Here is an 18105-nt window from a genome sequence, read left to right as displayed (position 1 = left end):
AATTTTAGCCAGCATCGAATAGCTTAAAAACACACATGTCCGCTAAGCACATTAGAAGACTTCGCACTGAGCTTCAAAGAGCGGTTGCATTTGAAATGCTCACACTCGGTTATGTTAAAGTGCTGCAATGTTATGCTCAAATGATCTGTTGGCGATAACAGAGAGTCATTTCAGGTATGCAACACGAAATTGTTAAATGTTATCGAGTTGAGCCCAAGAGTATGCAACTAGAATATAAATACGCTAAGACTACAAATTCAAATATTTAAGTTTGGCATATGCGTGTTAACGTTATTTCAACACAAACTGACCATAAACCTTACTAAAGCCGCGCCACTTTTATTTTCGCTTCTCCTGCGAACGGTTGCATTCAGTCGATAAGCTGTTAAATGACATTACAGAATGTTAAGAAAATGTTGCAGTGTAATTTCTTGAATACAAGACAATTTTTGTGAAATATACTAAATTTGGCTACAAATTACAAACTAATCAACATCACTGGCAAATGTGGACTTTAATGGGTAAGGGCATTACCAGCGCTTTATCATATATTCATAACTAATCCCCATGCCCCGGTTGCCAGTGCGCAAACATAATCCCCACACAAATCCTGCCGACTTAATGCCACATCTAGATAGGCGGACAGCTTGCCAATCAAATTGATTGTGCGCCGTTGACTATTTGTTTTATTATTTGACGACCCAAACACAGAACTTTACTGAATTCCAATGCCAGTTAAAACTTTTTACGCAACTTGCTTAATTTGGGGGGGTAGGGTCTATTAGGGGGGCAGGGGCAGGGGCAGGGGCTGGCACTCATCCTGTTGCAACTTGAGCTGGCACTAAAAACTCATTAGTCTATGGGCAATCACCAAAAATAGCCTGATCGAGCGCAAAAATTACTCATCCATCCGAGCAGCGCCAAATGTCGGCTATACACACAGAAATCCCATCAAAATCTCATTTGCGTTTCTATTTTTATTGTGGGCCCACTGTGGCCCCGTGCGCATGCCTTGTCGTTTCTCAATTACATAAGCCTTATATAATGGCCAACGGTGCGAACGAGATGACTGCTGTGTGCCGCGCTCTCTATGAGAAGTCGGCAGAGCTGATATTCAATTTTGTGTATCGGCTCTCGCTCTCGCCCTCTCTCTTTCTTTCGGGTTTTGTCTTGCCCGCTAGTACATCTTTATTAGTTCTGTACCACTTGTGGCAACCGTGCTTGGCACACATTCAAAATTAACAACACAAATAAAGCACTCTCCCGCATTCTCCAAAAGGCGACCACGTGACTGCAGGCAGCCCGGCGCAGCAGCAGCAGCAGCGCTGCTCTCGCCCGATCGTTGCGCTCATAATTTGAATTTCAATTACAACTGTTTCGGTTTTGATTTGTTACAAGTGCTTGTTGCTACACAGTTGTTGTTGCTCTAGGAGCGAAACCGTTTCGTTTTACTTTTGCGCATTTGCTAATCACCATGTCTGCCGAGAGCAGCAGCAGCACCAGCAGCAGCAACGATGACGCTGACAGAGAGCCTGAGAACATTATGGATTTATCAATTAGAGGTGAGTTTGCCTCCCCCAAGCACAAAACTCAACTCATTCAGCTGCTGCTGGCCAATTTCTTTCATTATCCCCGACACAAAACACGTGCGGCTCGCTGCCTGTGTGTGGGCCTGTGTGCTTTGTTTACATACCCCCACACACACACACGCTCGCCTATTGCGTGATTTGGCTGCTGTGCGCGTGTGTGCGAGAGCGGGCGCTCTGTGTTGTGTGTCCGTGTGAGTTAAGCCTCCAATCGCTAGACCATGTGACAAATTATTTGCCTTTGCCTTCTTTTTTTTATAACACGGCCAATTGGTTTTGTTGCGGCGAATTGAACAAATAACAGTAAACAAATAATGATATGGATGGTATATTAAAATAGAATAACAGATAAAAAGAGAGAGGCATAGAATGAGCCAGCGCCACAACAGTTGTCATTATTAATTGCAAAAAAAAAGTAAACACCCGCTAAAGCTTTTAAGCAGTTTAATATACTCAATGTGATCTCTAGACTAGGAAAAAGCTTTCTTGTGTGACTGCGACCCTACTGTAATTTTTGCTCCGTATTTTTATAAAGCGCCTAAATCGAGTAAGTACTGTAGATTGGAGCTTAACTAGCTTATGGAAAATTAATAAATACATATGTATTTTGTGTGTACATAAAAAGGTACAGTACAATAACTAATTAGTTTAGCCCAGATGTCGACTAATTGCTGCATATTATTCTACTCGACCCCCCCCCCCCCCCCCCCGCTGTTGTCGGTCAATCCACTAAAAACTTTAGATTGATATATGTAACTCAATGTGATTGATAGACTGACCGCGTACGTTATCGATGCTTCCAAGTTGCTCGGTTCGGTTCGGTTCGGTTTTTATGGCCTTTGATATCAGACTAATTATAGAGACGCCAAAACTCGATAAACACTATTGGGCAGTAGTTCCTCAAGCTGTTGCCAACAATTGGACTTTTGCCACACATTGTTGCGGCGACGTCGCCACAATCAAAGCCCAAAAAAAAAAAAAATACAAATAAGAAAAAAACCAAAAACCAAACGCACTGTCATCGTTGCCGGCGACGCCAACGTTTTTGTTATCATTATCACAGCCCAGGGACGAGGTTACCACGCGACTATAAATATTTACTCTCATGATTATTTCGGTTCGGGGCGCATAAAAATTTGAGTAGTGGATGATGAAAAACGTCGCGAGCAATTGAAAGTGGAATGAAGATAGAATTTTAATTATAAACTTTGCTATACGCACGCATACACCTGCACAACAAAGCACACCATTCATCATTTTGGGGCATGGGCCTTATCAGCAGCAACTCGGCACAGTCTAGAACTCAAAGTGCAAATCGTTTGAAGCGCATTCGCGTTGTCAGCAAAGCTTGCTCAAAAAGCTTGCTTGCCAAGTCACGCTCTCGTGCGCTTACCCACTCTCCCGCTCTCTCTCTCTCTTGCTGCCTCTCACTTTTGGCAATCAGATCACATGGTCGCACTGGAATATCTGTGACGTGACCGTACGATCCATTCACTAGGCCTGATAACATCGAGTCGAGCGCGCGTCTGGTTCGTAAATCCACATGGAAAATTTGTCACTTGTTTTGGCTGCAAGTTGCCTGCAGCTGTCTCTGGGTTAAAGATCAAGCTCAGGGGCTCCACACGGACTGCTAATCGCAATAAGCGTGCCATTAAGTTCCACAATTGGGGCTTGTGCGGTCCACTAATCTATTCGAAATTCGAGTCATTAACAAATAAATGCGACGCCAAAGCATACGAAGCCTTGGCACGCGTCTGGGCACTTTTGGAAAATTTTAGATTGAATTGAGTCAGGCGTTTGTTGGGGTCAGCCAGAACATAGACTTGGGGACCCTGGCGATTGTTGCCGTTCACATTTCATTGAATTGTGGCGTGGTACAGTTGCTGCAGAGATGCTAAGGCACAGATTTCAAGAGCTTTCGTCTGTTAATGCTATAAACTAGTTTTATTTGATTAATACCCTTCTATACCCTCTAAAGAATTGTATGCTCAGCTCTTGTTATCTTCTTCTTCTTCAACTGTGTGCATAACCGGCAGCTGATTCCCAGTAATTTCCAACAAGTTGACCAGCTCTGCAAAAAAAACCGCAATAATTCAGCTGTACTTGAATTTTTTTCTGATTCCCTAATTTGATGGGGGCAGCCCCGACATTCGCCCAGTTTCGACTTGCTTCCAGCCGATATTACGTCAATGTGCAATTACAAACAACAGCAAGGCACACAAAATAGCAGAAGAAAGAAAATAAACAAATACAAAAACAAAAACTGCAGCGCCATCAGGTGCGGTAATAAGCGCTCTATCTCGCTCGCACTCAGTGCATACAAATTGCTTGTAATGGCAGCAACCACAGAGCTGCACTGAAACAGAAACCGAACTGAGCTGAAATGCGAATGTGAATGCAAATACAAATGCGAGAAGGGAGCTTTAGTGGAGAAGCCGACGCGTCGGCCGGCGTCGTAGACAACAATAACAACGGCATAATTACAATTATGTCATACACATGTATTACAGTCTGCGTTTTACATTTGTGTGCGTGTGTGTGTAGAGGCGGGGATGAGTGCGGCATACAATTTACGTTTTGGGGCTATTACGAGACGAGCTTTGACTCGATCAACACGTGCTGCTACTTTATGATCGTTCATTGCCACGCAGACGAGGCACAAAACAGATTTGCAAAACGAGAGAGCGGGGTGAAGAGAGCAACCAGCTTGACCGGCCCTTCAACAGCCAAGCCTACAAGCAGGCATATTTGTGTACAGATGTTTGTAAACATGTGTGTATGTATGTAAATATATCGTTTGTACATGTCTACATATGTAGGTTTGCTTTAATTAGAATGCGCTATAAAATATGCAAAACGGTACATTTTGATTAGCAGTCACGCATGTAAATGGCAAGCAATCAATTTGCAAAAATAATATATGTATGTACATACATATGCATGTGTATATGTACATACATGCACATGCAAATGTTGTATTCGCTTGAAGTAGAAACAGCGCAATATAACTTTTATGTATAAAAGACGTCATGATGAATGTGCGTACGTCCATTCACATATGCATATGTACATATATATACATAAATATGTACGTGTGTGTGTGCGTGCGAAATAATCAAAACCAAAAAAAAAACATTTTAAAGTATGTGTGCCATTACATTCGCATTGAATAAAGTAAACATATGTAGAAAAGAACTCAGCTCAGAGAGCAGAACTAAGAGTGAGAGAGGGCGAGTCAAACTGCGAGGTGCAAACTCAAAACAAACGCACATACATATGTATGCATTTGCGTGAAACATGCATAATTAGCACATATCAAATCAAAAGAGAAGGCCAAGCAAGAGTGAAAGAGAGCCTTAAGGCACGATTAACAGCAAAACAGGTTACTGTGGTGCAATGCCAATGAAAAAAGTGCCCGATTAGTATGTTAATGTGTTAATTATTTTCGATGATAACAAAATGTGTGCATCAATATGTTTTCAACTACTTTAAGTTGTGCAATGTGTTAAATTTAAAGTCGAGCTGCTATTTAAATGTTGGCAATAAATAGAGGACTGCACTCGCTGCAGTTATTTACCTTTAAATTTCAACGCTTGCTTGATGCACCTGGAGGCACTGTGCGCCGCTCACAATAAAGCGCCGGCAAAAGTTTAATTGAAAAGCCAACTTTAATAGCCACGTGGTGCGTGCTTCTTTTCTTTTGTTGTTGCTGTTTTTTTTTTATTTTTGCTTTTGCTGCTGTTGTTGTTCTTGGTCTTGTTCTTGTTCTTGCTGCTTATGTGGTGCACTTTCAATTGTTTCTTGAGCACTTGTTCTTATGTTCGACGCGAAACGCTGACGCTGACGTTGACAGCGGCAGAGTGGCTTGCTATTGTTGTTTTTGTTTTTGTTTTTGCTTGTGGTTGCTGCAGCAACCAAGTGTCAGCAGCTGATGAAAAATGTGCCACTGGAGAGGTCCGCCTGGTTTTTGACATATTGACAGTGGCGGCGCAACCAGTGCAGGCCAGGGTGTGGGGGCGGCAGCGCTGCAGGGGCCGCTAGGACTCTAGCTAAAAAACATGTGTGTGTGCGTATGTGTGTGTGGTGTGTGTGATGTGTGTGGGTTTGCTCGTGTGAAAGGTGAGCGGCGTGTTGTCAATGCTGACAGTTTCTGGGTATGACCATGCGATACATGTTCCCAACTCAATTTTCTCAATTTTTTTTACCCCCAGTCTTTCTATATATAAATATATATTTTTTGCTTTGAACTCTTGTAACTGACACCTCTCCATTTGAATTGTGTTTCGCTCTGCTCTATGTGATCCATCAAACGTTAAGCCCATGTCTAGCGTCTAGTTTTCCACCTTAACCAACCGTTAAACCCCCCCACAACGCCGCCCCTGGCTCATTTGGCTTGTAATCTCTCGCGTTAATTGACAGTTTTTGCCGCTGCCGCTGCCGCTGCCGACGCCGCTGTCGACGCTGACGCCGACGCCTTCGTCATTGTCGCTTTGACAGCAAATTGAAAAATTGTTGAGATTTTTCAACAACAAAAAGCCAAATGTAATTTCTATGTACACAGAATTTCGAAACAACAACAAAATGGCAACATTTTGTATGTAGCCTAATTCGGGGAAAACAAATCAAATTAAACTTTATGCGAAATATAAAATTTGTTTAGTTCAAGGTCAAGGCATGCAACTGTTTATGCGGGCGCTGCTGACACGCCCACCTATTTTTTGGCGCCTCAAAACACGCGCCGCAAACGTCGCACGCACAAATTTTAATTGAATTTACATTTCACACGCACACACATAAAGATACAGATACAAATACTCAATAGATATGAATTCTCTGTTTGCCATTTGATAAAGACACAACCGAAAAAAAGAACACAACAAAAATTAATTCAATTAACGGGCGAGCAATAAAAAAAAAACTAGCCAAAACGATTGCCTATTAACTGGCCCAGGCGTTGCCGTGGGCTCAAGGGTGATGAGCGAGGGAGGGGGGGGGGGGGGGGGGGGGGTAAACTAAAAGCTCAATCAAATTCGCGTGTTTTTTTTTGTGTTTCTTCTATTTTTTTCATATTCATTTTAGTCTCAACTTCTCGAGGTCAATAAAAACGCAGCCAAGGCGGCGGCCATTTTGTGTGCGTGTTGCTGTGTCTGTGTGTGTGTGTGAGTGAGAGAGAGAGAGAGAGGGGTGTGTGTTGGTGTGTGCGTGCGTTGTTTAAGGGCATTTCCTCTGCACCGCCAACGTCTCGCCCTGCAGCTGTTCTTGCGGCTGACAGCCCAAAGACACGCTGAAGTTTATAAATGATCGTGCGTCTGCCAGGGGGAGGAAGGGGGGGGGGGAGGTGTGGAGTGGGCAGTGTGTGTGTCAGGGGGCGGTGGGCTTGGGTTGTAATAAGCAGGGGCTGCCGCAGCTCTGTTTGACAGCCTAAGTCGTGCGTGTTTGTTTGTCTAGCTCCAGAGTTGTTTCTTCGTGCACGTCACGTGCTCTGCAGGGTGTGCGTGTGTGCAGTTGTGTGCGGGTGTGTGTGTGTGTGTGTGTTTGCATTTGTTGTCAGTGCAGCGCAACTGGTAATATTTCTATTGTTGTTGTTGTTGTTGTTGCCTCCAAGCTTAGTTTTGGTAAAATATGTTTTGTGGTCTTCTGAGGAAATTGAAAATTGGTTTTTGTTTGCATTTGCAATTGGAACGCATTTATTTAAGAGCACGAAATGATTTAAACAATCTCTCACACTCACACTCGCTCCTTGAACCGCAAGCATTACTAATTGATATTGTTGCTGAGGCACAAAAACGATTTACTTAACATGAAATCATCCCCACTAATAAAATCATTAAATGAAGTGCCCCTTCGCTCACATAGATAGAGTATCCAACATGTATATCATTAAATTAAGTATTTAAAGTCTTCATTTAAAATTCCTAATGATAAAGCCATTAAATTGATTTAATCTAACATATTAAAAGATACTTTGACAAGTTTAGTTTCGAGAAGCGCGTAAGAAATTGACGTAATGATTTTTCCTTTATTACGTTAAATAAAATACGCGTAGAGTAGAGTTTTACTTCTTTATTTTTATCGAACTTAAGTATCTCACATTCTGCAAGGTCCATAGGCAAATGTATGCAAGTGCATTAAATCTCTTTCCTATGATATTGTTCAAATCCTCAACACATAGCTAGTTTTTTCTCTCTGTATACCGCATTCCATTGCAGACTAATATACATATAGGTTTTTCCAATATTAAAAGCTCATAAAATATGAAAAGTACTCTTAAATAGCCCCTCAGCATTTGGTTCAATCAAAAAAACAATTGAACAATGATTCACAATCATTGAGCCGCCACAAAATGTCGAAATAGTTAATGGGGAATCTTTCGGGAACTTCAAGTACGAGAAATATATCTTTGAATATGCGCTCCGTTTGGATTCTCTACCGCTGATGCAATGTCAAAATATGCTTAAGAAGTGCTAAAAAATGAAAACTATGAAAATCGATTCTCGTAGTTTTGTGTGATTAATGCATTAGAGGGCTGCTAATGAATTGGTCCAATACAAAAAAAAAAAAAAAACTGGATTCTTAGATATATATCTGTGGCCCTCTGCTCGACTCTGTGCTGTTTGCTCTGATAAGCCAGAACCTCGACTCCCCCCGCCCTACCCCCCTCCCTCCCTCTATGCACCTCTCTAACCCCAACAGATAGCATAGACACATACGTACTAATTCCGTCATTCATTTGTACGTTAATTTGTACAACTTGCCGCTGTCGTCTTTAACAAATTGTTGTTGCTTTTACGTATAAATGTGCGAGATTTCAAATAGAGCAAAATGTAGTACACATATTTGTATATACACGTGTATATATATATATAGAGATAGCTGATAATAGGCATATATAATCTCAGTGGTAAATTAGAGAAACAAATACAAATGCATCGCATGTGTCTATAGAAAAGGAGACTCTACCTGCCTGACAGACCTGTGTTAATTGTTTGTTTCTTATCCATTTGGAGCTTGGCTATAGCAAAGATTATAAACATTTAATGGTACCATGCTAGGAAATTCCAATATTATTTACTTTTGGAGGTTCTTTAAAATGAATATATATATTGAAAACCACCTTACACTCACCTTTACTCAACATTCGACTTCACATAAATAACTTCCTTTATTGTAAACAGCTTTCTTACTATCCGACATCCATTTGCGCTTGGAATTATCAGTTCTTAACATCAGTCTATGCGCATACTAAATTTAGTAACTCTAGCTATTATAGTTTCCGAGTTCGTTGAGTTTGTGTAGGCAGACTGGACTATTTTTAGCTGATTTTTCAGTTCCAGCGTCTGCCCTAATGATTCTATTCTTAACCAACCTACAAGGGATTAGCGCTGGGCACTAAAACTTTTAGAGCTCATCAAATAAAATGGAAATGGTTACAAATGTTCCATTTCCGCTTGTTCCCGCAAAATGGAGCGTTTTAGTGGAGAAACGTTTACGACTCTGAAGATAGTTTTTGAAACTGGGCACATCAGGCTGAGCATTTAGTAGCCAAGGCTATATTTTATACCCGGTACCCATTGAAAAGGGGTAGGTAGGGTATAAGGATTTTTTGGAAAGGTATGTTACAGGCAGAAGGGAGCATCTCCGACCCCATATAGTATATATATTCTTGAACAGCCTCAATAGCCGATTCGATATAGCCATGTAGATACGTCTGTCTGTCCGTCCGTCTGTCTATCCGTCTGTCTGTCCGTCCGTCTGTCCGTCCGTCCTTTTATCCGTCAGTTCATATGTATGAACGTACATCTTCCTAGTGCAGGCGCAGACCAAATTTTTTTGTCTGATAATCGATAACATTCCAAACAATCGATCAAAATCGATAACACGAGCTGCATTTTTAGTTGGTAAAAGGAGGTATTCAGGGTATCCTTTAGTCGGGCACTCCCGTCTAAAGCCTCTTGTTTTCCTCTACTTTTTGTTTTTGATGATTTTGATAAGAAGCCAGACCGAAAAATAAACGCATGATGTGTGCGTTTTAAAGGTAAACCCAACAAAAAAAAACTAAATTAAATAACAACAAAAAAAAAAACACGTTTTATTTTTTTTGTACTTTTTTTTTTAAATATTCTGTTTTTTTTTTCTCGGCTGTCAACGTCGTTGCCGTCGGCTGTTTATTTAGTGATATGCATGCGAGTTGCGGGCTGATAAGAGCCACAATATTTGCCAGGTTGTGGGACAAAAAGAGCTTAGCCGAGTTTGAAAGAATTTGTTGTTGTCGAAATATATTTTCTTTGGCTGCGACATTTCAAATGCCAAAGCAAATAAGTGTATTAGTGTGTGTGTGTGTGTGTGTATCTATAGCTGCCTGCCCAGTTCCTTGACAAGACCAACAACAACAACAGCAACAACTGTGACGGCAACATTGTTGGAACTAGCTGACGGACGCCGAGCGTTCATCTCCCACAATGCTAAGCTATATAGATATAGATTCATATACGCTGTATATATATATATATAATATCTTGCTTCCAACGTCAAATACACCCACACACTCACACACGCACACACATTCCGACATTCTTTTGTTGGTTCTTCTGAAAAGGTGGCAAAAGCCAAAAGGCAGGGGTTGTCAAAGTTGCGTTCGCTTCGGGGCTCATTTATAATTTATTGCGCTTGAACACGTTTCGGCCGTATAGCCGGGCATATAGCCGCCATATAGCATATATGTATATATCTCGTCTGTCGCTGATCTATTGAAGGCGACCTCCATTGCCCAGCAACGGGCCTCCTGTTGCTGCCATTTCCTAGTTTCTTTCATTCACAGTATGTCACATGATGACAGGGCGACAGTTTCTGTTCGCTCTATTCACATACAAAATTCTTTCTTGAACAACTTTTTTTTTTTGCTATTAACTTGTGCATGTTTTTGGTTGTGCGGGGTGTAAGAGTCTGTGTGTTTGTGTGTGTGTGTGTGTGTGGAATGACTCAGAATGGCCACCGAAATAGCTAAATTTTACGAATAGATAATTTCAAGCAATACGATTTATATTTAGTACACTTTGTAGTTGAGCCAGTTGAAGGTTGAATTCTATTATATGATGTATTTACATTTTGGAATTCATTCTAAGGGTTAATAGCACTTACAGAGGTCAGTTCGAGCTACACAGAGAACAACAGTTAAACTTGCTGAGCAAGTTTCGAATTTACTCAAAAGATAGTTTGTAGTCGGGCATTATGCATTATAGAAAAGTTATGGGAAATAATTTAGAGAGAAGTAAATTATTTATTTGCTAAAGTCGAAGTACTTCAGTAGTTAGTTTATTATTAAAAGATACTTTTTACATTTGGTTGCCTATTTTTCGCTGTTCAATTGAACAAGAGGCTCTAGTCTTGAGTGCCCGACTAGGGGATACTCTGGACCTTCGTCTACCATCAACAACAGCTCGTGTTATCGATTTTGATCGATTGCTTGGAAACGGGGAAAGTTATCGATTATCGGGCACTAGAAAGACCTATGTTCAAAATTTCAAGTCTGTAGCTCGCATAGACGGACAGATAGAAGGACCAACAGATCGACAGACGGACAGGCAGACAGACTTGGCTAAATTCACTTGTCTATCGATGTTGATCAAAAATATATATATATTATTGGGTCGGAGATGCTTCCTTCTGCCTGTCACATACATTTACACAAAAACATTATACCCTTCTTACCCATAGTCAATAGGTACAGGGTATAACAGTTGGAGATTAAGGAGCTCGTTAAGTTCTACTGAAAGATTTGTGCCTTGTTGAACTGGGTCAAAGCTCTTGCGATAAGTTTGATTACATTGAGAACAAAATACTCAAAAGGTCTTCCTTAATCATGTCATTAAATCAAGCGGAAATAATTATCATCAAAAAAAAAGAAGCATATCTGTCTACTTTATCAGCAAACAAAATCTGTAGCAAAGCACCTTTAGTAGGTGCAAACCGACTGCTTTTTATTAAAAACTTATTTGTTTTTTATTTTTTTATTATTCCTTTTGGAAAAGTATTGCGCTTATCTGAAATAATTTCGTTACTATGAGGTATTGTAGAGCTATGACGGAGCTAAAGCTATCAGATCTACATTTGTGAAGTTATCTATTTATACACGCTTACTAAACAGTTTGATTAGCCACGGTTGCGGCAAGAGTTGTGTACTGTATAAATATGCCTCTCATTAGCGGTTAACCCATATCTGGCCCATTGCACTAGCAGCCATCCAACGCCCAACCACCCACAAGCCACCCATCCACCCATCTGCCCACCTGCCCACCTGCCCACCTGCTTTAACGGTCATTTTCAAGGCGCTCTAATTGCACGCGTCTTGTCGCTACGTGAATTGCAAATTCAATTACAGTTGGCAAATTACACAAAACATATCTAAACGTACCGATACGAGGCGGGACTTAGGGGGGCGGGGCGAAGTGTGGGGGTGGGCTGGCTGATGCTGCTGTCGTCGTGTTGTGTTGCTGTTGTATTTATTTATACAAATTACAGCGAAATGCAAACAAAAAAACAGAATATAAAAAAAAAATAAAAATTTCCACACATTAAATGTTTTTAGCTATGAAATCGACTCACGTGAGCGCTGCTACAGCGACGCCAACGCCTCTGTCGCTGACAGCAGCAGCAGCAGCCACACAAATACAAATATTAGAAATAATAACAAAAAATAAAAAATAATAATGAAAAGCAAAAAAAAAAAACCGCGCGTATGGCAGATAAATCAGAGAAAAACCTAAAAACATTGAAATGAACAGCAAATGCCGCTTGCCGCAGTACACAGACACGCACACATACAGCTAAAGACTGCCTATACAGTCGCAGACAGACACACACACTCATGCAAAGACAAACGTCAGCGCCGCCGTCGCATTGACGTAATAGCAAAAACCATAGTACGTAGAGTAAATTAAAATAACACAAATGAATAAAATGCCAGCACAATGAGTGCCGGCTGCGATCTCACTGAGTATAACCAAGTGCGAGAGTGTGTGAGAGAGCGCGAGTGGGAGAGCGGCGATAGCGTGTGAGAGCGGCGCGCAATTAAAAATATCAATTTGAACTTTGAGACGCAGTGGAAAATGCCCAAAGCCATAAGCTGCTGTCGGCCCGCATAGAACCAATTAGAAACAACAACAAATTGAATAGCCGAAGCAGCGCAGCTTGCGAGATTCGGCTGCCCAAAGCTGAGCTTCGGGCTCGGCTGCGAGTTGTTCGTCGTTTTGAGTTGCGCGCGCGACGAAAAGAGAAAAAAAATGGTTGCCAAAAATAAAAGTTCAAAATGTGCACAACACGCGGTGTCACTGAGAGCGAGAGAGAGCAAGAGTGAGAGCGTGTGCGAGTGTATGTGTGAGCATGTGTCGTTAAGCAGAGTATGAGAGAGAGCGAGAGAGAGAGAGAGAGAGCGCGCGCTTGTTGGCAGCCACATGGCAGCGTCAGCATGGTTCTAAGTTGTAGCGTATCTGTATCTGTAGTATGTCGTATCTGTGTGTTATTTCTTGTTGTTGCTGTTCTTGTTGTATTTGTGTGTGTTTGCCCTTAGTAGCTGGGCGCTCTCGCGCACACACACGCACACACGAGCACGTTTTCGCTCTGCCTGTACTGCTGGCCGCGAGCGCATATTGTACACTTTGCAACGGGCGCGTGTGCCCAGTCAGAGTCAGATGAACAGCCAAAGCCGTGTGGACGCAAATTAAATACAAACAATAAAATTGGCAAATAAAATTCGATAAAAAATATGTGCAAAAATCGTATAATACATTAATAAATTCACGGCATACGAAACATGGTAAATTAATCATTTTCGGTGAGCAGCGGCACCAGAGACTGCCTTTAAACAAAAAATTCAACTTTGCCCAAGCGAAGCACGTGTGTCAAGCAGGAACTTTTAGTAACAAAAGCAAAAAGTGAGCAAAAAAACAGCGTATTATTTTTTGGCCTGACAACGACGACCACGACGACGACGACGACGACGACAACAGTGCTTGTCTCTGCGTGCGTGTGTGTGAGCTTTTCGTATGTGTATTAGTGCGCGCGCTCATAGTGCAAAAAGCAGGCAGCTACTATAAGGCATTAGCAACAACAAGCGATTGGCAAGCGAATAAAAAAAACAACGAAAACGCAAAAGGAAACACAACACACACACAGCAAATCAGCTGACTCGTGCGCACTCTCTCCCTTTGAAAAACAAAAGCGGCTCACTAAACAACAAGCGCTCTCTCTCTCTCAATCTCTCTCGCTCTCAGTCAAGTGCATCCTAGCTGCAGCGGAAGCTTTAGCCAAAGCGTCGCTCATCTGTGTAGAGTTTTAACGGCTTCCGCATCCTATGCGAGCCAGCGCGACTTTCAAACCGTCAGCCAAGTGCACTTGTGTTTGTCGAGTTGTGTGCGTGTGTGTGTGTGTGCATCGCGCTCTTGTCACATGCGCGCTCAGTCAGCATAGGCAGCGACAGCGGCAGTGGCAGCGGCAGCGGCTACGTCGACGACACCCACAACGCCCGAAGACGGCGCTAAGCGAACAGTCGTCGTCAGGCAGCGGCAGCAGCAGCGTCAGCAGCAGCAGCAGCAGCGAATACCAAGAACACGCCACGCGCTCTAACAACAACAAGAACAACAACAACAGCTACACCAATTAATTTGACCACAACAAGGACAACAGCCATTAAAACGCTAACGAAACGCGCGCGTTTTTCAACACACATCATCCATTTGTGCAAAAACAAAAAAAGAAATCAGCGTGCGCGTGTGCGTGTGCCTGCGCTTGTGTCGGTGAGCTGTCAACATTTTTCATCGATTTTCGGCTCGTCGTGTGTTGTTCGCTCGTCGGCGGCCGCGACTCCCAGCAAAACGTCCTGTCGTGTGTTCGTGTGTCTCTGTGTGTGTGTGCGCGCGTGTGTGAGTGTAGATATACTACACCCCCGCTCACTAGACGTGCCCGCGCCAACGATCAGGCTCAAAGCTCACTTAGCGAACAAAAAAATATAACTTGCTGTCTCTGTCGCACGCCGGGCGCTGATTTCCGTGAAGGCGCACCTACAACCCCCCACTCCACTCCGCTCCACAACACTCTACCCGCAAACCAAAAAGCCTACCAGCTAACTGTTTATTAAGTTTGTCAAGTCTATGCGAATGCCATACTAGTGCTTTATAACTGTACAATAAATACCAACTACAACAACAAACAAACGCGAGAGAACTCTCAAAAAACAAAAACAAAAAGCAATTGAGTTTATTTTTAGTGCCACAACAAAAATAAATAAATAAGCAAAGCAGAGCCTGCAACAACGTTTAACGTTCTACAGCAACAACAACAACAACAACAACAACTGTCAACAAGCTAAATAAAAGAAAAAGTAGCCAAAACTCAAACGCAGCGGCATTTGAAAAAACGCACGACACGTAAAAAATATATATATATATAAAAAAAATGCTATAAAAATAGCGCAATTAGCAAATGAAACAAAGCAACAACAACAACAACAACTCAACTAAATTAAACTACAACTAAAGCTAAACTATAAAAAAATCAACGAAAAAAAAGAACACAAAAACTTGCAACCAAAAATACCAAAAGCAATGCGCCTAAATATTAAAGTTCACTTAAAAATTGTAAAAAAAATAAGCTAAATTAAAAGAATAAAATTTGTCTGTTACGTTTCATGTTGTTGTACAATTTTGTTGTTATTTCTAAACGCCTGTTGTTATTAGAAATAAAAGAAAGGAAAATACATAAATAAACAGCAAGAATTATAAATAAAAGAACAAATTGTTGAATGAATTCGCGGTGCCTTTATTTATAGCGAGCAGCATAAATAATTAAATATATCTCTATATACATAAAGTTTAATAATTATAATGCATATTTAGCCAAGCAATAAAGAAACGTTAACGTGCAATATTTAAAGTTTACATTGAATTTAGCATAAAACATTCATTTTTTGTACATTGTGATTTCAACAAAAAAAGAAAGAAAACAAAAAACAAAGTTATATAAATTAAACAACAAAATACGCTACAAAAGTTAACGCCAGCAAATAAATCAAAAAATAAACAAAAACAAAAGCAGAAACAAAGTAAAAGTAAAAGGTTAAAAAGTTATTAATTATTCTAAGCAATTCTTATTATTATCATTGTTGTGAGTCGGCTTTATGCGCCGTGTTGTAATCAGAGCCAAACAAGTTGCTTAAAAAACAAAACCAACAACAGCAAAAAAAAAAAGCAAAAATAAATACCAAAAATAATACCAAAACGAGGTTTTGGTCACACTAATTGTTGAAAATTTCGTGTATAATCACAAAAGTGACAAGATTTTTATGAAAAAATGAGCGACAGGGAGCGATCGTCCCCAACACTGATCGAAACTGGCTTAAAAAACTTAATCGGCGGCCGTGATGGTAATTATCCACTGATCAGCGGCATAAATGGTAAGTTTCGACAGCCCCCCCCCCCCCCCTCGATTGTATCTGATAGATACATTTTTAAAAAAACCGAAACAATTGAACTTTACCCAACCACTTGAAACTTTAATAAGCCCCAAACATTCCGCAAATAAATGCTACGAGGCAAATATGCCATAAAGTCGACTAGCGAATGCTCTTTCCCATATGAAATAGAATTTTTAATGATATTTTTTTCAACTATTTATTTTGCTGGGGCCATAAAGTCGCCTAGCGGATGCTCTGTCTCATATTAAATAGAATATTTTATAATAGTTTTTAAATTATTCTTCAGTTAAGTACGGGATTATTCCATATAAACGCCTAGCAAATACTCTGTCTAACATAAAATAGCATATTTAATATTAGTTTGTTCAATTATTCTTAATTTTTTTTTTAATTTTCTATAAAATCCCAAATTTTATAGGGTATTTGGGCATTCACATCTGACTTTTAGATACTCACCATCAACTTTTCTCCAGCCAGCTGCAAGCTCTTCAGAATCCAGCATACCCTCTTTATAATACCTATTTTACAGGGTATTAATATATGGCATGCCCTAATAAATCCCAAATTTGATAGGGTATTGGGGCATTCACATACCCTGGTTTAAGCTCTACTGACTTTTAGATACTCACCATAAACTTTTCTCCTCTCAGTTACAAAGCGCCTTAACCTCCCAACTAGCCACTTTTTAATAGCAATTTGTACAGGGTATTAATATATGCCTTGCCCTCGCTTTTTTATCCAGCCAATCTGTTATACTTAATCCATATTAATGTGCTTAAAATTGTATAAAATATTGCCGAAGCATGAACAAAAATTTGTGCTTGGACATTTTTCTTTGGGCCATAAATCAAAGTGTGCGGAAAATGGAAAACTCTCTTGGGCATGAGACCAGAATTGTGTCTGGCGCTAAAAAGAAAATATACACAACGATTGCGGCCGTGTGATAGACATTCGTCTGATTAGAATCGTTGTGGCACTGTTACGAGCACCTGCCACGCGGGGCAAAGGTCGAGGCGACACAGCATATACAGCTGATAAGGGCTGGAGCTGGTAACCATGGGCAACGCCAAGGTCATTTTTAGTTTCATTTACAAATAATTAAACGGCTTTCAAATGATATTTATTCATTTTTAAATGCGTGCAATGCCTAATGACAACTGAAGGTAGTTGGGTGCGAGTGCGAGACAGTTTGAAGATGTCAGCGGGGCTTCAAAGGTGAAGGTTGAAGGTAGGCAAAACAAAGGCAACATTGAGAGCTGCTGAAACTAAGTTCGTGTGTATGTATGCGTGTATTATTAATATACTATATATGCCCGACTTGAAGTACTTCAATTTGCGCTCAATTAGTTTATAAATGTTCCATAACTTTGCAAGATTTTAGAATATTTTTGTATATTTCAGTCTTATCAATCACGTGATTGACCAGAAATATGGAACATTTATAAACTAATTGAGCGTAAATGGAAATATTCTATATCGGGCATATATAATAATATCAATCATACATACACACATACATATATTAATAACATTTTTACTTAAATTATAATTCGAATTTTGTCTATTTCAGTCTTATCAATCACGTGATTGATCAGACTCAAATATACGAAAATATTCTAAAATCTTGCAAAGTTATTTCTTTATTTAAGATCAAGAGCTTGAATGCAGCTGCAGTAAAAACTTATAATATTTTAAATCTAACAGAAAGCACTTTTTAGATTGGGCTATAATTTATTTAAATATAGCAACAATTTATTTGAGCCTGGACGTGTGATTTGCTGTTGCGTGAAAAAACAATATATTATATTTTAACTATATTAAGCTCATATATTGGTCAAACCAAGAAGTTTTGCTGTTTAAAATAGAAGTTACAAAATAACAGCAAACAAATTTAATCTAGATTTCCCAACCCTTGTCGAGGGTATTATAAGTTTGTCATGAAATATGCAACGCATAGACGAAGACATCTCCGTCCCCATAAAGTATATATATTCCGGGATCAGCATCAACAGACGAGTTGATATAGCCAGGTCCTTCCGTCCGTCTGCAAGT

At 40.4% G+C, this 18105-nt stretch overlaps 1 protein-coding gene and 1 long non-coding RNA gene across 5 annotated transcripts in view; both read left to right on the top strand.

The window, feature by feature from the left end:
- The first annotated feature begins 1316 nt into the window (after nucleotides 1-1316).
- Nucleotides 1317-15629, top strand: LOC135435182 (uncharacterized). The gene is made up of 3 exons (XR_010437346.1): nucleotides 1317-1562; nucleotides 12172-13516; nucleotides 13856-15629. It is a non-coding gene; the product is annotated as an uncharacterized LOC135435182 (long non-coding RNA).
- A 123-nt stretch (nucleotides 15630-15752) lies between these two features.
- The window catches only part of Pdp1 (PAR-domain protein 1), a 58414-nt gene continuing 56061 nt past the window's right edge, over nucleotides 15753-18105 (top strand). The window contains exon 1 of one of the 4 annotated variants that reach the window (XM_064692113.1): nucleotides 15753-16032. In XM_064692113.1, coding sequence (XP_064548183.1) covers nucleotides 15930-16032 — 103 coding nt within the window. In that variant the 5' untranslated portion in view covers nucleotides 15753-15929. The remainder of the gene's footprint in view (nucleotides 16033-18105) is intronic. The other 3 variants (XM_064692114.1, XM_064692112.1, XM_064692115.1) reach the window with 3 other exon arrangements.

The sequence above is a fragment of the Drosophila montana genome, unplaced genomic scaffold, assembly GCF_035044405.1.
Source record: "Drosophila montana isolate Dmon_TW-CO22-7 unplaced genomic scaffold, ASM3504440v1 contig_3526_1, whole genome shotgun sequence".
NCBI classification, from domain to species: Eukaryota; Metazoa; Arthropoda; class Insecta; order Diptera; family Drosophilidae; genus Drosophila; species Drosophila montana.
This window is presented reverse-complemented; position numbering and strand designations above follow the sequence as displayed.